The sequence below is a fragment of the Telopea speciosissima genome, chromosome 10 (genome assembly GCF_018873765.1).
Source record: "Telopea speciosissima isolate NSW1024214 ecotype Mountain lineage chromosome 10, Tspe_v1, whole genome shotgun sequence".
Lineage (NCBI taxonomy): Eukaryota > Viridiplantae > Streptophyta > Magnoliopsida > Proteales > Proteaceae > Telopea > Telopea speciosissima.
The window spans coordinates 61,102,238-61,123,752 of record NC_057925.1 but is presented as its reverse complement, the minus strand read 5'-3'; the positions used below and the strand labels follow the sequence as shown (position 1 = coordinate 61,123,752).

Genomic DNA, 21,515 nt, shown 5'->3' with positions numbered 1-21,515 from the left:
CTGTGAACATAAGGATAGGCATCTGGGCGCATTTAGCTAAACTCCTATAGGTAAAAGTTGGATTTGGCTGATTTCCCATCAAAAGAACATGAAAAGCTGGAAAGTGGTTTATATGAATAAATATCTTCAATAACTTATCCACTGAGATGCTAATGGGATATCAATTATAGTGAAATGAAATCTAGGTGGCAACCAATATGCAGCATTGATAAATAAAATAAAATTTCCACCTTCCCAGGGGTAGGATACTGGGATTTGCTAGTGCCAATACACTAAGCCCACTATGAGTAGTAGCTCAGCCTCATTTAATTTAATGTATGCTTCAACTGGACACCCTATCTAAAGATTGATCATACTTCAACTTGAAAATCTCATCACCAACAGTGTTAAATACCTGGAATCAGGATTCAGATCGGTGAGAAATTGGTAAGAATATGCCCTAACCTAGTTCTTGGAAAATAATCGGCTGATCCAGAGATCCAATCCCGATTGTTGAAACCCTGATCATCTGTGAACCAACCCAATGTCAAGAACTTAAATCAAGGTAGCTCCAAACCCAAGTTCCCCCAGGACTATTGAAAAGTTTAAGTTCAGAAGTACTGAAGAAAATGTAAATTAAGGCTTCACTTCCACACTCCAGTGCACTTTTATAATGTCTTTTCATCGTTTAATTTTTGCTACATCATGTCATTCCAGTAGACTCTGCAGTGTACATGACATTTTCAGAAGAGAATTGCATGGGCTTTGTTTCCTCCCTTAGGTCATAGTCTAACAAACCAAAAAGGAGCTAACAAAACTTTGCAATCCAAGGGAGTTATAGCCTACAAAGCCTAAAAGAGTTAAATGATTTCCAACCTCAAAAAGAAACGCATAGGTTAAATACCCTTTTGAGTCGAACTGGGTAGCAGATAGCTTCCCCTGTGATACTCCATGTACTCCATCCAGGTCATCCACCATGCATTTGCATCACACCTTCAAATGCCCATTGGAGCTGGCAGCTCCCTCGTGGCTCTGACTCCTGGAGCCACCCTCTAGCTTCAGCCTCATGTGAGAGATGAGGCAAATGAATCAGAATCCTCCTGCTGCAACACCCCAGCCACCAAAATCCCAAATGACAACCTGCTGTGGAGAAATCAACTGGAGCAGAAAATACTGTACCAAGTCAATTTAAGTGGTTGAGGAAGGAGGCGGCTGCAATTTGACTTGTACTGCAATATGTCAGTTCTTGAGATGACACAGGGACGAATCCAGGCCAAATTCCAAACTCCCTACAATTTACATCGGCTGACAAAACACTCATTGAAATTTGAGTCATTATTGCAAACCATATTTCATAAAAGTACTGAAGCAGATCTGGTTGTAAGTTCATAGAAATTATATGGGCGTGGAGTCAAAAGATAAAATTGAGAGCTCATTTGTTCCAATTCCCATCCAAAGTGATCAGCCACTGAGGGACTGTTGATATGCAAACCAAACTGCATGGGTACTGGATGGGAATTGGAACAAATTGAGCCCATTTGTTCTAATTCCCATCCAAGGTGATCAATCACTGGCTTGATGATCTGTTCAATTTACTTTCCACGTGTTCAAAAGATTGCATTACATTTGAACACATGGAAAATAAATTGAACAGATCATCAAGCCAAGAGTGTTTTGGTTCAAAATGCTGTTAATATGCCTTGACATCAAAGAATAATCAGAGGAAAGAGTGTGAACCTGATCAGGCCTGCAGATGAAGAAGCTGGATGGCATGAACCACCTTTTCAATGAAGAGTGAGCATCATTCTGTTGATTGGTCTCTAGATCTATCAAGGTCCTAACATTGTCATTAGAAGGTGTAGTATTATAGGTCCTAGCTACAGTGAGAATGTTAATTGGTATCCAGTTTTCTAATTAGATCATATATTAAGAGTTATTTCCAGATACCAATCTCAAACACTAGCAAAAAACATATTCACCCTGAAGAAAACCCTTCGACACCCAAGAGGAGGAGGAAATAGCTCCAATCTCCACAAAGGAACAATGTGGATGATATTTTATTTTCAAAACTCAGGCACAAACAGTCTAGGATCTAGTAATCCAACCGAATTTGGAATGAAATCAAAACTGAAATTACGTAAAGACTTGAGACCAACTAGCCATAATTTTTATGAGACGTGTTGTTTGAGGAAGCATGTCCCACTGGAAATTACAGGCTTCTTCTCAGTTTCTCTTAGTAGCTGTTTAGGTATCACAAAGGAGCAACAACAACAACAACAAACTCAGCCTTATCCCAATTTAATGGGGTCGGCTACATGGATCCAAACAAAACAAAGTAGGAAAAACAGAGTTCTAACCAAAAAAAGGGAAGGAAAAGATGGGAAAAGAGGGATGGGGGAAGAGATGAGAAATGAAAGATGGGAAAGGTATAACAAAGGAGCACATGACATAAATCGGAACATCTTTAATAAGACAGTTAAATTATCTGGAAAAGGGTAAAGGATTGCCAATGGTTATTTCTAGTATTGCTTTTAGACTCCTCGGTAAGAATATGAGTGCAAATATACTCACATATTCCCCACATTGGTCTGTACCCTAGAAGAGTGGAGATTAATCTTCCTTGCCACCTATGAAGAGCCCCCACAGAATATTTACTAAACTTTACCTTTTCACAGAGATTACTTCATCAATAGTGAAAATTTCATACAAAAGGGTTCTAGATTCATTGCAGAAAAGAACATTTTCACATGATTATCATCACACTAACCACAAACTTAATCTCCCACACAGACAATAGACGCAGAAAATGAAAAGTGCAATTTTTTTCTCTTCGTTCATTCATAAAATGAGCAGTACAATATACAAAGTAATTGACTAACAGTAACAAATTTATCTGTAATCAACAGGGAAATCATCATACCACCCTTACAAACACCTACCTATGGCCCTATCCTGATATTCTCATTATTTGTTGATCTTGTTCATCAACTGTGTAGTGCCATCAGTTCCCTTTCTTTTCCACAGAAGTACGAAAAAGAACTCCAATGCTGACAAAGATACTGTATCTGCAACTCGCCTCCCTATGTTTCATGTTTAACAAAGAAAGAATGGCAAAGGGAATCATCAGACGTCAAATGGGAATCAAGAGTGTAGGCGTGAATATCCAAGGGACCAGTGCCTTCTCTGCAAGCCAACATCAAACGAAAAGAAAGTCTCATAAACTCATTGAACCAAAAAAAAATCTACTCATTTTCTTTAAATGGAAATGGCGAGAGAAATCCTGCTAGTCCAGCCAGAAGAGGGGAAATAAATGCTTACGACAGGATAATGGTCATAGATACAATTTCCACAGTATCAATGAATTTATTTGCTCCTGACCCAGGAGAAACACAATTCATCCTACATTTTTTTTTTTTTTGGGGGGGGGGGGGGGGGGGAGGGGTTTGTTTTGTGTTGTGTGTCTGTGTTGGGGGCGTGCAGAAGTACAACAAAATACCTCTTGTTTATGATACCAAAGTGAAACTTGGGGTTTCCAGACTTGACATCTTGAACATACTGTAGCCACAGAAAATAGGATGCATTTATTAGACTAGACTGACTTTCATGATAATAATTCCATTCTAACACATGATAAATACTGTTATCTATGTTTAGGTGCATTAATTAAGAGAGAGAGAGAGAGATAATAAAGGAATATCATCTGAGCCACCACATACCAAGTTCAATGTAACCAGCATTGATGAAAAAGCCAGAGAATCAAATGGTATATCTTCCAGTTTAAAAAGCTGGCACTCCATTGACTCAGCACCAGGTGAAAACTCAGGCTTCTTCAACCTTGCCCTAAAAATTATATAACTCTGTTCCACATATACCATCAAGAAATACATCAACATCGTAGCATGTCCATATAAAGTCAAAATTAACATAAATAGTGAGACATTTTTCACTCACTTGGCCAATACGAGGAATATCGAGATGAGCGAAATGTGAGATTATTTCCACCTTTGCACCTGCTTCTTCCCAAGTTTCCCTCATTGCCCCTTCTGCAGCAGACTCCCCCATTTCCATGAAGCCAGCAGGAAGCGTCCTGTGATAGCATCCAGTCTTCTAAATTAAGAACGGAGAATATGTCACATGCTTCATAAGCCAAGTTTGCATAGAAACAAATAGAATTAGCTACAATAAGTATATCTAATGTAAAGAAATGGAGAGGGGGGAATAGAAAGAAGAAGATAAAAGCCAAAAAGAAAAAAAGTAGTTCATAATTTCTTCTCATATAAAAAATACCAACGGCCATGACTTGGTGGAATGTTACGCTTGCAAAGTAGAACCTTGTTGTCATGTTCAACTAGGCAACCAACAACCTAGACCAACAAATTAAAGAAGAAAGATCATAAGAAAAAGAAAGAGAGAAAACAATGTTTTCATGCTTTTGAAGGTAGATTCAACAACATATTGCAAATATAGTATAAATGAGATGTATTAAAGCACAATAAGGAAGGGTGGCATAACACATCCTGGAAACTAAGTAAAACCCAATCTGTAATAGTAACTTAGTAAGCATTCATGCTGAAGGAAAGGGAGCAAAAACCGCTATAATTCCCCCAGATAATGGGCCCAAGGGGGAAATTGAAGAAGAAAACCCCAAAACAGATCTAGACAAGATGTAGTTGTTGGAGAAAAGAAGTGAAAGCGAAGTAATAATGACGATGAAATATTAGGAAAACAAAAGAGAAATCTGGAAATCCAAATTCCAAACCAGCAATAAGAACACCACATCAACCAGGCTGCTACCATGGAAATACAGCAATAAGAAGAAATCGCCCATAATTCTTACTCCATACCAATACCAACACCCTAAAGCCCTAAACTCAATTTTATTAACTCAACAAACCAAATAAAGTTGTTTAAATATGGATGATTTGCTGTAGATATAGAGTTTGAAAGAGAGTAGGAGTGGATAGAAAAAGAAGATCGTCTTGGCTTCACACCATCTTGGATTCACTCCAAGAATTGCATAGGACTCATGCTTCCATTCCTTCCTTGCTTCCTTCCTTCCCAAATACAGTCTATTTAAACCCAAAATGAAAAATAAAAGGAAATAACTCCTTAATAACTCCTTTTCCAGCAATAACTCCCTTATAACATTAGTGCATAACAATTCTTGCCCCAAATAAGATCATTGAGATCAACAGTAAGAATCGAATATGCAAAATGCAGAAATACTCAAAACAATTCTATACCATTTTTGGATTCTGATAGGCAATTTTGCCGCAAATCGTGCAAATAGCTCTCATTCTTTCATCTCCATCAGGAACAGCATGCTTCATAGGGCCACCACACCACTGGCAGAATTTATTGTTACCCATCTGGGGCTGCATATACAATAAAATGATTACAATCTACATTTAATACAGAAAAGTCCTGTTATATATTTGTCAAAATAATTGTCATAACTCAGCGTTTAAGGAGTCGTAGAAATGGCCTAAACTAGTAAATCGCAACCCTCCTAAGTATCAATGTCCTTATATACCAAAACATGAAGATCTACAATATTAAAAGGTAAAATGAGGTTCAAGTAATCTGCATATTCTAGTGAATTCTAAAATATAAATAGGCCATTTCATTGTATAAAATACAGCAATGGTCACCAGAACTAGAAATAATATCTTTGAAAAATCCTACATAAAATTAGATCTGCCTTAATCTATCCCCTCAAGAATAGATTCAACAGATCTAACACATTTATTAGTTAGGGTCCTTATTGAAAGGAAATATAGTCTCATTGTTCTGAATAAATATATTATCAACTTTATCCAAATATCACTCTAATTAAATTGGAAATTGAGAGAGAGAGAGAAGAAAAGAAAGGACTTCACCAAACAAATAAATTATTAAGAATGAGAAGTCCCACTTCAACAGCTATCAAATTGAATGCGTGGATGGCTCTACAGGGGCCATTAGCTATAATGACATGGGGTTCACAGCCATGAGAAGCCCAAACATTAGCAAAAGCTGAAGTGAATTACATTAATATCTTATGTCTATTCACCCCAAAAAGAAAAAGAAAAACATCTAATGTTCATGTAGAAAACTAATTGCTTCTTTTCTGTACTGATACAAATGGTATAGTATTTATTGCCATTGTAAATAACCAAGAAAACAAAATTTAAAACTGTCACTTCCGGTTTTCCCTTTATTTCTTCTGTTTTGATGAGAAATCCTCTTCTTCCCGTCTTTTTTCTTTTGCTTCATGTTAGCATATTAGCATTCCATTAACCACAGAAGTTTAGGGATTACCTGAACCGAATGGAATCGCAGCGGAAGGGATGATCGAATGCGGCTTGCGGTTACGAGCAGATCACGATCACGAATAATCTCGAAAGGTTCCTTCACGAAGAAGAACTCCACACCACAAAACCCTAGGCAACGATGGAAACCCTAGGATAACATAGAACTTAAAAGAGAGGGAGAGAGACGGCTTCTCGAAAGATATGAAATTCCTTGTGTTAGGGTTTAAGCCTAATACTTATTTATAGATAAAACCCTGGGCGACCCTCTCACTTGGTCGACTTCCACTAGAAGTCTAGACCGAATAGAAAAGGGGAGTGACCGAACCCTCCAGAGCTTGGGTCTCGTGCGGCCAGCCCCTTGTGGACACACAAATTGGGCCCAGCCCATTTACGTTTACACTTCAATTTTTATCTTCTCAATGTCCTAGGTTGATCAACCAATCTCAAGTAGAAGGCCAACAAACTTGTCCTTGAAAGGACCCATAAGTAAGGTAAGGTTTTTTATGATTTTTATCTATGTCCCTGCTCCCCCCCCCCCCCCCCCCCACCTTGAATTTTGAATGATACTGCAGGTGCATAGCCTCTGATGTATATCTATGCTTTCCTTCAGTAGCCCGAACACCCTCTTGGTAGTCCCAGATTTTCCAATGCATTGTTTGCAACATGACCAACTTCAATTAGGCAGAAACTTGACATGTGATCAGGGGACCTTGGGGTTTACATGTCCACAAAATTTCAGTCCCATTGAAATGCCATAAGACAGAACTAGATTGGCCATTCACCGATTATGCTCATTAGTTGCTGACCAAAAAAACCACCTCCATTACAAATACTTATATCTGATAGCTTTAAGAACTCATAAGTAATGTATCTATCACAACTACAAGTTATGAGAGGGAGACTGTGTTCTTCTAAACAGGAATGCCAATCAAATTCAACTCCTAACCCCATTTTATCAAATTCATATAAAATCACCAACGAGGATGCAATATTAAAGGATTAGAAAAGATAGACATAAAAAGGAAGGAAACGAAAACAGAATAATATAACCACGCAACCCTATCTGCACAAACCCACTAAAAAGAATCTCTAAGAAAGAAATCAACAACACGAACGAACTACTGCTATCTAATTCACGCCAGTTTTTCATATTCATTGAAATAAATCCACGTAGAAAATAGAGTTACCGTAGCGGCTTTTGACGATGTTGAAGATGATTGAGCAACAATTGACGAGAAGGAAGAGCCACTGCTCCCAAGGGGTTTCCATCGAGTCATTGGAGGTATTGAGACCAGTCCAGCAGAGGAAGCAAGAAAGTGTTCTACTCTGAACATCATTCGCTCTTCATCCAGCAAATATTCAGGACGAACCAGAATCAATATCACAACCAAAGGGAAGTTCTGAAATCCAACTGTAAGCAGTTCCTGTTGGTAAGCCTGTAAGAGGAAGAGATAACAATTTGCCAAGAATCGACTCTGGCTGTGAATGTTGAATACAAGTGATGTACCTGTGAGAAACTGTGATGGGCCGCTGGTGGATGGCCAAGATTTCAGAACATTCCCACTGAATAGATTCCGTCTGAACGGTTGTGAGTTGTTCACGCAAGCTCGCGTACGTGAACATTCCCTGCACTCGATTATGCACTGATAACACATATGGCATAACTAAGGTTTGAATCAGATTGGGAATAGGCCGATACAGACGATTCTGATTTCTAGTGTTATCAAAATACTCGTGCAAAGATTCCTCGATTTCTGCTATTTTAGACTGATTCTGATTTGATCTGAATCGCTAATCGGCGACAATCGATTCCGACAATGATTCCTAGTTGGTACATCCGTACATGTAAGAGGGCTTTCTTCCCGTTTTAGAATGAGAATGGAATTTTCTAATTTAAGAAAAAAAAATTGATAAAAGTAGTAGTTCTCTGTCCGAGAGTGTGGCCTATGCCAGCATTTCCATGTGTCTATCTCTCTCCTCCTCAAAACAAGGGGGATAGAGATGTCTTTTCACATGGGGAGGAGAGAGATAGACACATGGGAGTGCTGGCGTAGACCGCACTCCCAAACAAAAAACTTTTTTCCTAACAAAAATTCTTTCACAACATGCTCGAGTGATTCTAATCTTTAAATAATTCGACCATTGAATAGATAGTAAAGGATTTATATTAGTCACATGTCAAATTTCATAGCGTAATTCAATCTAATACCTTTTCTATATTCATACACATTCTCATGTTATCAATGCATGGATACAATTGCACTCTCATAATCTTGAAATTTTTAAAGCTCAAATTAACTATTTGGCAATCTCTTTTTAGAGTCTTTAGACTGAACATTTATATGTAAGTAAGGAATTTTTTAAAAAACTCTTTTTTTTTTTCTGAAAAGTTTTGCCCTTTTTATAGATAATATTCACCAAGGTTAGCGAAGGCAAATTTTGCAAAATTTCATCAATTATCAAATACATGATTGGTCCATGTTAGATAGTGGATCTTTCATCCAACTAATCCCTTGAGTTTTAACCTAATACAAATTATACAATAAAAAAAATTTGTTCAAAGTTTGACAACTTTCATAAAAATGTTCCACTTATTTTCAGGGTAAAAAAAACCTCCAAATGTTTAACCCAAGTAGCTTGAAAATGAGACTTTTTAAAAAAAAACAGTTGGATGGACAAGTATTTAAAAAAGATCCTTGTAGAGTTGTAGGGTTAGGTTAACTAACCCAAAATCGATAAACCCATTAAATACATAAAAAATGTTACAACCCCCCAATAATAGAGATTAAATCCACAAAAATGTTACAAGCCTCCAATAATAGAGATTAAATTCATAAAAATGTTACAAGCCTCCAATAACAGAGATTAAATTCATAAAAATGTTACAAGCCTCCAATAACGGAGATTATTTTTTAAAAATCAGAATGAAATAACAGAGGTTAACCACACACTCCTCAAAGAGGGGGGGGGGGGAATGAATGATTGTTACCAAAAGACACTCCTTATATTACAAACTTCACAACCTTTCTTTGGATGAAATATATATAAGGGGAGGTTTTCTTTCACAATGGAGAAGGAGTATTCCTTCATCGTGGGAGGTAAGGATGAGTCTCATAATGGGGGAAGGGTAGTTTAAACATTTTTTTTATAGGGGGTTAATAATGAATTACGAGTTTTCCTTCTACCATGGTCGAGGAAAACTCTCTCCACATATGAATAGTATTATTGAAACAATTTCCATAACAAAGATATGGGCAAAGGTTTCCTCCAACACCTGTGTACAATTTCGAACCATCAAATTGGGGTTTTTTTATGGTAGAGAGAGGATGTGAGGTCCGATTGTTTGTAAGGGAGTTCCTTTTCCTAAAAGATATTATTGGAATGAAATAAAAAGTCATGAACAACCTTCATAGAAAGGTGGCTTTCCTCCGGAATGTCTAAATCTAGACTAACTGCCAATTAGTCTTTCATTGTTTTTGCCCAGTTAACTGCATGCATGAGCTATTGTCTGTTAACTTCATCAACCTGGGTTAACATGATCAACCTCCTTTCATAAATATTATCTTGTTGTGGGATTTTAGAACCTTACACACCCATTTTAGACTTTAACACTGATTTTGGTCCCATCAGATCTGTCATGTTACAAATAAAAAGTCCAAGAGCAAGACTTGGTTCAAGATATCATTGTTCATTCATTACTTTGGGCTTTTACCACCCCCCCCCCCCCCCCCCCCCCAAAAAAAAAAAAAAAAAAAGGCCATTAGTTACTGAAATCTAAAAGTAAGTGGTTAAAGGAGGGGGAGGTGAACTGTGAAAGTACCAATAAACAAAGTTTTCAAAGTGTAGCTATATCAGCCTGCCAATTAATTTTGTAAAAGAGATTCTCAAATCCCTTATACTTTCAAGACCTCCTAGCCCTAAAGTCACTATTTCCATGTCATCACAATGTTCCACATTGGCCCCTTCAAGGGTAAGTCATTTGACTATTTTGCCAGAAACATATAAGCAACACAACAATGACTATACGTTTTAACTCTTTCTAGACCTAACTGCTCCAAGCTTCCAACTGAGTATTAGACATGCACTCTTCTGTCTGGCTCCTGATTGTCTAAGAAAATGTTACTGTTCCAGCTAATTTTTAGACATGTACTCCACTCTGGCTCCTGATTTGTATAAGATATTGCTATCTCACAGGAGGGAAATCAATCCCACAGCCAGCCTTTGAGTTCTAAAATCTAAAACAATCCACTCCCCATGTTTATGTTAACCAATAGGAGTGGATTCCAAACATTCTTGTGAGTTAAGTTCATATAGACAATCTACACCCCTTTCCGTTCTAACATGCAGCACTATCCATCTGCTTTCCTCTTCCTCCTCTCAAAATCATCCTATTCATCGTTTTTACAGTTTCAAGAGGGTGAAAATAAAAGAATTGGGGGAGGGGAGAAAGGAGGGGGGTAAACAAAGAACAGAAAGCTAGAGCCAAACTGTAAATATAAATATATATATCTGCATGTTGTCTATGATTTCACAAGGTATGTCCTTATTCAAACCAATGAATAGTTCGCAAAAGTCTGGCTACTAACAATGAAATGCCTAAAGTGAAGAACTTAGCCACACTGATCCATGTACCTTTGTCATTTCTAGAATGCATACATTGTATTAACTCACCAGAACATCAGCTTCATGCCTTGGTGCAAGTGCCGTCAACTACAACCACTGGTTGCTGTTAACACAAGGACAGGTGCAAGGTTTCAATGAAAGAAACTTCTGCGTAATAAGACCAAAAAGAATGGATGAGCTCAAAATTTCCTGAAATCAAAGATGGTGACAGGCTTTGAAATAATAGATTCACTAGTTCAACAAGGCCCTCATTTAGACTTCTTCTGTAGCTCAGAGACCCTCGCCCCCATAATCTTACAAACAGGTTCATCCTTGGATTTAAGAAGCCGAAGTGCCGGATGAACGTTGAGATCAGCCATTACCAACTTTTGGCCCGCATCCAACTCACTTAAATCAACGTCAATAAATGGTGGGACAATATCAGCAGGGCAAAGGTATGGAACAGTCCTCTTTATGGTATTCAAATAAGCTCCTGCCAAAGATCACAAAATACAAGTTTACAGTTCAATTTCATATTCACTACAAGATGTAAGACTATCCTGCCAAAGATCACAAAATACAAGTTTAAAATTTAATTTCATATTAACTACAGGATGTGAGATTATGCAATTGTAACTTAATCTGCATACAGTTTTTGAAACCCACAAGCTGCCAAAAAAAGGGGGAGGGGGCTTGAGAATAAGAACATGCACTTCTCGTTCCTGGAGCAATTGACTGCATACCCAGGAATCTGTCATCCAGTGAGAACTGTAATCCTTTTTTTAAGTGTGAGGCCTGAGAAAGGTGACTAAGCTAGCAAAATCAATAGGGTCCTCCATGGCCACCCAAGAAACCCTCTCCTACGGGACAAGCCTGCGTTACTGCTTTTGTCTGTAGAAATCAGCTTCAAGCATATTGAGTTGCTCTCTGTATGGCAATAAACCTGAGGTAGCTCTTTCCAATCTCTCCATTAAATTCAAGGACCAAATTCCCAAGTTGGGTGAAGTTAATTTGATATTTTATTTTGAGGAGTTTTATTCTATAAGAAAATGTTTTGAGTTTGGCTTTTACTGTCCTCCCCTTACGATCTAAGATGTCAAAATTGATGAGTTATTGGTCAACAACTTAAAAATAAGACTCACAAACCCAAAAATAAATAAATAAATAATAAAGATAAGATAATTTCTCAAACAATCAGGATGCTGTGTTATTTATGTTGACTCCTATCCAGAGGAAACAACAATCTTTAAATAAAAAAAGAAAAAGAAAAGAAAATACAAGGATTAATCATCTGTAAATAAAACTCCAACCATGCTTCATTTATCAACAACCATACCATGTTCAACAAGAGGATGAAGCATAAAATTCGGGGAGGAAAAAAAAAAGGGAGAAATATAAAAACTAGTCTTACAATTCCAGAGTGTAGTCTCTCACTTCCAGATCGTGTACTATTAATGAGATGCTATGATATGTATGGATATATACCTGATGGTAAGGGATTCTTTTTTATACAATCAAATTGTCACTCATCAAAAAGAATAAATATTTATGATGAATGCGTTCTAGGTTCAGCGCTTTTCGTTATATCTACCATACAAACACTTGCCCACAATCTAAATGCTTGGTCATTTAGGTTTCTTTTACTTGGATGAGATAATCTACGAACACAGAGAAACAGTAATAAAGCAATCATTATCCTGACCCAATAAGCAGGAATGACATGTGGCAACACCTTAGATTAACCAAACAATCATAAAAAAGGAGAGGAAACTTCAAATGAAAGGGAAAACCCTAGAGTGGGGTTATTTTTAAGTCATTTAAAAACAATTTAAATAAATTAATAATTAAAAGGGGTATTTTACAACTTATTAATTACTAATGATCAGGACCAAAGTGAGTTCTGCAACAAAACTTCCAAATGGCCAAAATATCGTGCCCACTACAAGTTAAAAAAATTGGAAACATATGGGTGAGTCCCATCAATCTATTATAGCTTTATATAATAAAAAAGCAATTCCATAATCATATGGCTAACGGTTGAAAACTAGAATCAACCTGTAGAGCAACACTGGCTTTGGGGTGCAGAGTGGATAATCTACAAAAGAAGGATAGTTGGTATACATTATTAGGGATATGATAACAATTAAAAAATAAACTTCATTATTGAAGTAACGAACTAAAAGATACAATTAGATATACCCATCAATAAGCATATAAAATGGATCAGTCATTTTGCAAGGGAAGTACTTGATAGATCAATCAAGAGACATTAGTGTGTGTGTGTGTGTGAGTGGGTGAGAGAGAGAATCCTTATGCACAAGGATGCATAACAAGAGCCAAGAAGAGATATTACCATTTTAGTTGGGAAGGGTCTACCCACTAGGTAAGATTCCAGTGCAGAGAAGCAGAAGCCACTAGAACTTAATCCCATCATACTATAGCCCTGGCCATGACTTATCCTTCTAGAGTCCAGAGCATTCAATCAATGAGAAACTCAGTTGACAGGGCAAAAACTAAAACAGATTAGCAGAACTACCCAGATGCCATAAATGAACCCACAATGTTCACCCACTTTTTTTCTTTTCTTGCAAATTTCCAAGCTTAACTCCAAATCTTAGGTTAAGACTCCATTTTTAGCTTAGTTTGATTTTTGGGCTATTACCCATCCAAAACATATGAACACTAATTAGTTGCATCCAGGAGGATGATTCAAACAATATATGCCAAACATTTTACAATTTTGTACTTGAGAGGGACTAAATAGTGCCAAGACAAACATAAATATAAAACAAGTGCACAGTTGGCATACCTTTTCTTAATCCAGGGGATACATCTTCTCCTCTGAACACAAGAGGAACATCAACCTTCAATAAAGCATGAGATGGGGCTCTTAGAAACGTAACATTCAGCACTGCATCTGTGCCTGCATGGAGATGAATCTGACACAACAATTTTGAGCATCAAGTTAAAAGAATTATAGGAATTAAATTACATTCAGATTGAATTGAATTGACCAAGTCACAATACATGAGGACCACCTCAGATTATCACTTTGTTCTCTAGAGAAAGGACCCTGTCACTCTCCACTTGTATATTAATTAAGGGAGATGTTTGGGCACGCCACTGGCATTCCTGAAGCTAGCGGCTGTGTCCAATGGGGAGGGCAGGGGAATCATTTCCATAGGGGGTGGGAGAGAGACAGACTCAGGCTGGGCACAGTGCCGGCATGCGCAGCCTTTACCCTTTAATTAATTAGTCTTTTTCCTTCTCTCCAATTACTCCCCAGTTCTTAGACATCATTTAGAATAGTGTATCTTATGGTATGAGCAAGAAGGCCAAATCACAGCCAGTAAGAGCAGCTTTAAAATCCTATCAGCAGGACAATTTAAAAACGTCCACATGCTACACCACAATTAGCTATTGAGGGATAACGTATACAAAATATCACTGAGATCATTGTTTTATTTATTTCAGATTCATCTAATGTACACAATAACAAGCTCCTGTATTGTTGGTGAGCTATTCAAAATACACCTGCTGTAAAAGAAAAGATACAATAATATATTATTCCTAATTTATATATACATTTTTTTGGGTGAAAATTTAATCCTAATTTATAAACCATGAAATAAGAGGGGAACATAATGAATACTTCTACACCTCGTGTACATCCTATAATTTCACTAAGAATCTTTTATCTGCATTCAGCCATTCCAGATACTTTTCAGTTTGTCCATTTTTAATGATCGAGTGTATAGAAACTTCAAAGAAAATAATGGCATTCTAATGTAAGGTAAAATTCAATTTACTAAGGGCTATAACCTGGTTGAAGTCCCACTTTTGCCAAGGGGTGGATCCCAGTACAAATCTCACTTTCATAGTATCCCCATGAGGGTTGGATTGGACAGTCCTAACCTTTGGCATTTTGCCAAACAGGGGCGCTCTCAAACTTGAACATGTGTATTCAAACAGGCAGCCAAGCTTTTTACCATCACACCAAACGATGGCCACTTAGAGCTGGTTTGGCAAGGAAACATTCAGCAAAGACCATTGTACAGCTGCGGCGTTCGTGGCACTCGAGAATGTTATTCAGACCGACCCCTAGAAAAATACAATTTTCTACCAAGTGGAATAGATAGTTTTTCTACAACTAGACTCTCATTCTCTAGATGTAAATTTCATCCTCATCCCTCAGGAAAGACTGTCATAGTCATAGCTCTTTAAATCTTTTTGATAATTTTACCACAGTTTCTTCCAATCGCAAATATTTTGGGATCCCAACCTAGATGCCCACCGTGACCAAGAATTATGCGAGTCCAGTTCTACAGAGTATATGAGATCCATGTTTGAGGTCACTGTTCAGTAGTTTGCTGCTCATTAAGTAACGGTGACAAACTTGGTTAGCCTGCAAATGAATTGATTAATAATCGTACCAAACTGAACTTTTTCCCCCATCATTCATTATTCATATCAACGTTCTCCATTATACTCTCAGAAGTCATAAACAACATAAAGCGTAAGAATGTAAACAAAGCAGAAATCACGCAACACAATAGCCTCTCTTTCGATGCTTCTCCGCATGAACGGGATTAGAAACCAACAGTGACAGGAAATTAGCACGAAATCAAGGCCATACCCATCGAGGTAAGACGCGGACTTTCTCAATGTTTTCGTTGGAGTCGAACGTTGGTCTAACCTCGAGATCAAAGAGCCTGGAGAGGAAGAAGGATCGGCCGAGATGATTGACGAGTTTCCTGATCTGATTGGTCTGCACAGAGATGAGTCTCTTATTCCCACCGTGCTGGCCATCTTCTTGCTCGAACACGATGCTGGGCACCCGACCAGCCTTCCTCTCCTTCGCCGCTATACTTTTACCGGACGTAGCCCGAGGGATAGCAAGTATCGTCTCGTCGTGTTTGGGGTCTGGTTTGGGGAAGCCTTCGAGGTATGTGAGTGGGACTTCGGGTTCGCGAAGAGCTGCTGCTGCTGCTGCTGCTTGGGAGAGGAACCGGAGGTGTATGGCCTTGGTGAGCAGAGGCCGATGAATCCACATTTGCTCCGCTTGCAAAAACTAGCACTGCACTCCTCAGCTCTCTCTTTCTCTCTGAAATAGTCGTCTGACCTCTCTCGTCTCCGTTCCGGAGCTGGTGGTGAACTTCGGAGACAGAATTCAGACTAAGATCAGAGGAGATTTTGTCATTTGAGGATTTACGGCGTTGAGAGTTTAGCGTCGAGCTCCTCTCCAATGAGTAATCCGCCCAATGACGGCTTGGCTAGGCGGTTGGCACACATCAGACACACGCTCGGGGATGTGTGCCAGCCAATCCAACCGTCAGTTGCTCATTGGGCACTTACTGTGCGGCAAGCCGGATCCGAGGGTTAAGGTTCGACACTTTTTAAGATTCGGATCCTCTCCAGGGAGCCTAGCGCCCATGGAGTGCCCAAGGGGTATCCAAGGATTAGCCTGTGTTGCACACATTTCGATGCATACCAATCAACCATTGGAATGTGTGCAGCCCAGCCCAGTCCAGCCCTTGGATGCCCCCTGGATGCTAGGCTCCCTCAAGAGGAGCTCAATCCACTCTTTACAATGTGTCCTCCAACAAGGGTGGAGGGACTAGGGAGTGATAACAAATCGGGTTGGTTTTCAATTAACCTGCTTTCTCCTCTTCTTGCCCAGTAAGGGAGAGGGAGGGGAGTCCGGATCCTTTCCAATGAGGCGTGCGCCCAATGAGCATCCAACAGCTGGGTTGATTGGATGCGCACTCGGATGTGTGCTTGTGTGCATCCTGATGCAAACACAGCCAGCTTAGCCGTTGAATGGCTCATTGGAGAGGATCCCAGCGAGACCGGATCATGTCCTTGTACAAGTACCATCCAAGGCCACTCACATGGAATCCACTCCTCCTGTGGGTCCCATAGTGGATTCCATGTGAATGGCTCTGGAGGGCCTTGGACGGTACTTGTACAAGGACATGATCCGATCTCGATCCCACCTCAGGAGAGGGGGGAAGAATTATACATTACATGTGAGAGAGGAAGAAGCCCCTCACCACTATTGATGTGAGAATGTGATGCAATTTGGAGCTCTTGTCCCATTACAAACTCTCATCCTTATTATTTGGGGTCGAAACTACGCTTCCCTTTGCAGGAAAAATTTGGTCAAAAAATTTGTAGTGTGATTGCATTCTTGAATTTTTTTTTTTTTTTTTTTGTGGTACGTAAAAAACTAGGGGAGCGGTTCTTGAGCGAGCGGTATCAAGGAGCGTATCAATGAAATGTACCAAAATGATTTCGTACATAGGAGAGCATGAGAGAGATAGAGAGCAGCCTCCCTGGCGGCTCAGAACCTTTTCCCAAAACTAATTGAGAAGCCCCAACTTGATGTGATTTCACTCACTACCTAGTAACATCTAATAATACATCTCCCTAGCCAAGTTAGCTCTTAATACATGAAAAATGAATTCTATTATGCATATTGGTATAGGATCATAAAGCTTTCTTACTTAAGAATTTGACCAACATTCTTATTGGTTTTGATAACATCTTTTTTATGATTTTAAATACTAGCTCTTAATTAGGTATGCACCTCATCTCTCTCTTCTAACATAGGATACCTTAAATTATGAAATTCGTCAACAAAAGCTCCTCTCTGTCTTCTAACATAGGATATTGTAACATATGAAACTCTACATCATTCTTTTTATGTTTTTTTTTTTATATATTTTCTTTCTTTTATTGAAAAAAAAATTATCTTCCTTGGCAACGTAGAGATCCGAGAGAGATCTCTAAGTTCCCCTATTTTTAATATGAAAGGCTGAAGTAATAGAGTAATTTAATGGCTGCCTTCTGAGGATGGTTTTTTGAGATGGGTTATGAGTAATTTAAGAGTGGCCACATCAATGGTTGACGACTAGAGCTAAGATACTCCACTTTTAGCTCAAGATCTCTCCAACATTTATACAAGTTGAGAAAAACAGAACCCTTAATTAAAAATAAATGAGTGTACATCAGCTATGATCTTAGATGTTATCTTATCAAGCCTTGCTTTCTTAGCTAATTATCAGCCGACATACTCCCTAAATTTCTTAGACAACTAAAACAAAATTTAAAACCCAAAATAAGTTTATTAACAATTAAACATTCATCTAGTATCACAAATAAATTCCAAGGCCAAGATGATTGTCTCCTCCTCAGCCATTTTGATTCCTTTTCAGAGTCTGTTCAAACTTTTATATCTTCCCATCCTTGTTCTTGAGCAACTTATAATCCTTGTAAAACCTCTCTTACCTCCGACTTCTATGCACATCATGAGAATCCAAAATCTATAGAACACCAAAAAAATTTGGATTACCGAACAATACATACCCCCAACCTGCCTCGCCAATATTGGGGTCATAACTGCCATCACAAATGATAACTAGTTTACACTCAACCGAATTAGGATCATATGGAATAGTCGCATCAGTACCCAACGGATAAAGGAGAAAAAACAGAGAGATCAGCAAAATCTATGTTGGTTTGAGAATGAATGAGAACTACAAGCTTTCCAAGCATTGCGAAACGTCGAAATTGGTTAGATAGGAAGAAGTTGGCACCACCTACAGAAAGGTTAATGGCTTCATCTTTCTATTTTCTTTAATTATCTACTGATTTATGGTGCTTTGTTCAGCCAGAGCATGTTAACATTGTGTTTTGTTGCACCGGTAGTCATCAAAAGCTGATTTACTTTTGGTTTCTTTTTTTTTTTCCCCACACTTTTTCTTTGATTTGTGTGATTTTTAGTTTGAAATTAGGTACCAAAGCCGTGAGAATCTTAAGTTAATCCATGTGTGTTGGAAGAGACGCCCGAAGCCAAATTTTCTACAGGCATCCCGGTCGTCGAATTCAATGTTAATGTTGGTATCAAATTTGACAGTGATAAGTGGGTTGATAGAGGAGTGGATGGCATTGGAGAAAAGCCAAAGTACTGGCTGGCAATGGCCTCAGGGTGAGGTAGAGTTTGCGAGGAAGAAAAGAAGACTGAAGCCAGGGTTAGAAGTGAGCTGAGGGAGGATGAAACAAACGAAAGAGGTGGAGATGGTGGTGGAGTTGGAGAAATGCCAGAGTACTGGCTGTCGATAGCATTGGGGGTGAGGTAAAGTTTTGAGACAGCATAAAATGGAGGTACAGAGTTTTGAGAGGAAAAAAAAGAAGAAAATGAGGCCGAAGCTGTTACACTCTTGAGTACCACATCGATTGCCTTGGTAACTTGAAGTGTGCTTACAAGACTTTGGGCTCTCCCTTATCTCAAGCTAGCTTTTGGACTAGGCTCTCCTGAAATCTTGTAACAAAAGCTACGGCTAGAAGTGCATTGAGGGAGAATGGAAGAAAAGAAAAGATAAAGGAGTTGGAGGAATTGTGGTTGTGGCAGTTTGGTTTGAGTTTTCGATAGGAAGAAGAAAAGGTTTGAAAGCTTGATCGATGGAGTACTGGCTGGAGTCATTTGTGAGGCACACGCCATAAGATGGATGGACGACTCAAGAGTAAGGTACCATCAATGAGCTTGAAGTTTTCATCAAAAATAAATAAAAATCAATGAGCTTCAAGTCAATGGCATTGAAGGGGTTGAATGAGAACTCTCGAGCATCCGCAGCCTCTATAGCATAGTTCGTGATCTCAATATCGGCTGGATCGGGATTGCCCAAACTCATGCAAATATTACACTTCTGTCTCTGTTATCTTATAAAAAAATTAATTTTTTTTATATTTTTACCCCTATCCGTACAACTTGATCGGATCGATCTCAATCGATACCGATCCAATCCAGACAAAATCAACCGATCCAATCCGATACCTCAAACCATGCTCTATAGGGAAGCTATTTCCTTACTCAAACTTGAACCCACGACCACTAGGTCACAATTAGGACTGTAAACCGATCGGATTCGGCTCGGATAGTGCTATATCTGCATCCGCATCCAATTAGCTATCGAACGGATTCGGATAGTGCTAAACGGATACGGATCGGATATTTTATCCGTTTACATGTAAATATAGCTTTTCGGATAGCTATATCCTATTCGTATCCCCATCCGTTTAGCTTTCGAACGGATTCGGATCGTGCTAAATGGATATGGATACGGAAACAAATTTTGACTATTCATTTACACCCCTAGTCACAATGGAACAACCTTATTGTTGCGTCAAAGTCCACCTTCTAAATTGCTTCCTTATCAGTCAACAAAGAAAGGGGTGAAAACTTGGTTCTTTTTCTTTCACCCAAACCCCCTAACCCACGAATTAAAAGAAAATACTGGACCCATTTTTTCTCTCTCTCGTCACCCACCACTTGTGATGGTTGGATGTTTCGGATCTAGTCAATAAAAGAAGAATAATTATAAGATCACAGTGGGGAGTGAAGGAAAACTTTAACTAACTGCACCAGTCGAGCAACTTTTTAATATTTGAATAATTCCACCTCCAAATTAGTTTACGAGGGCAGAATTGACATACTCATTCGAAGGGCCTTTTTGGGGAAACCGTTGAAACTTGACAACGAAAGCGTACTGCGTACCCGATTCTCTTTCCGTCGTCCGTGTATTTGAGGAAATCCCCGTCGTATACACCAACAGCCAACATTGCACATGAAGTCACGAACCCTTCCGTTTTGTCTTTAGTGCTCCCTACTACTTCAAGTATTCCCCCCTCATCAAGCCACCAGATAAAGATTAGGCTCGATCACACGAGTAGCAGTGGACCCCACACCCTTACTTCTATTCCCCATTTCCCCCCTCATCTCTACCAGATAAAGATCAGGCTCGATGACAAGAGTAGCAAAGGACCCCAACACTCCGACTCTGTGAGCCAATAATACACCTTTCATCAATAATACCCCTTTTATTTACACACAAAAAAAAGGGGGAAAAAGTAATAATCAATAATAATTAAAGCAATAAATAATACCAAGAACATCTGATCCTCGGAATAAAAATTTGAGAGGTCATTGCACATCGCTCCTACACCTCTCAAACGTTTCATCTCCCACCGTTCTGAAATCCCAACAAGGTCAATGTCTCAGATCTATAAAATCACAGATCATTGTCTTCCCGAAGAGATGACCATCATCTCTTCTTTACTTGACCTGTATAACATCCACCAAAGCTTGGCTGAGATCACCCAATATCTTCAAGGGGATTGATTTCTAGTGTACCATAACATGGACGACTGAACTGATGATCGCTCTTCTGAAATCCAGGGGATTCCTCCTCTATGTAGACACGCGATTCTGAAACTAAATCAAATAATGCCCAAACCTTTCGTACAAGATGACACTCAAAAGAGACAAAGAATATAAATTAACGCCAATATATAAATATAAACGGTAAACAAAATATTCCTTGCAGAGGTGGATGAACCCAAAACAAGGTTCCTCCACCGTCCCTCCATTCCAACAACTTCACTTCCACGCAAAGCAATTCATATAGTTTGTAATTTATAGCCAATATCTGATAAAAATTCTTTATTGATCGAAGCTAATTGATCTTTCAGTAAAAGTTATGAACAAATGCTCCGATGTTTGATTTTCATTTTCTGAAAACAGAACTGAATCTAAATCTGAAACAGATAGAGATTTCTTACTTCCTTTTTCCCAAACAGAGG

The 21,515-nt window shown here is 38.7% G+C and overlaps 2 protein-coding genes across 2 annotated transcripts; both read right to left on the bottom strand.

Annotated features, from left to right (window-relative positions):
• Positions 1-2,780: 2,780 nt before the first annotated feature.
• Positions 2,781-7,934, bottom strand: LOC122643848 (nudix hydrolase 23, chloroplastic-like). The gene is made up of 8 exons (XM_043837421.1): positions 7,791-7,934; positions 7,460-7,708; positions 5,223-5,354; positions 4,267-4,343; positions 3,931-4,066; positions 3,696-3,836; positions 3,476-3,534; positions 2,781-3,162 (listed from the first exon to the last, which is right to left on the bottom strand). The coding sequence occupies exons 1-8, from the start codon at positions 7,932-7,934 to the stop codon at positions 3,060-3,062; spliced, it is 1,041 nt and encodes a 346-aa protein (XP_043693356.1). The 3' UTR covers positions 2,781-3,059.
• Positions 7,935-10,792: 2,858 nt separating this feature from the next.
• LOC122641746 (50S ribosomal protein L25-like) lies at positions 10,793-15,974 on the bottom strand. The gene is made up of 3 exons (XM_043835037.1): positions 15,511-15,974; positions 13,684-13,813; positions 10,793-11,367 (listed from the first exon to the last, which is right to left on the bottom strand). Exons 1-3 carry the CDS (start codon positions 15,925-15,927, stop codon positions 11,144-11,146), a joined length of 771 nt encoding a protein of 256 aa, XP_043690972.1. The 5' UTR covers positions 15,928-15,974; the 3' UTR covers positions 10,793-11,143.
• Between the last annotated feature and the right edge of the window lie 5,541 nt (positions 15,975-21,515).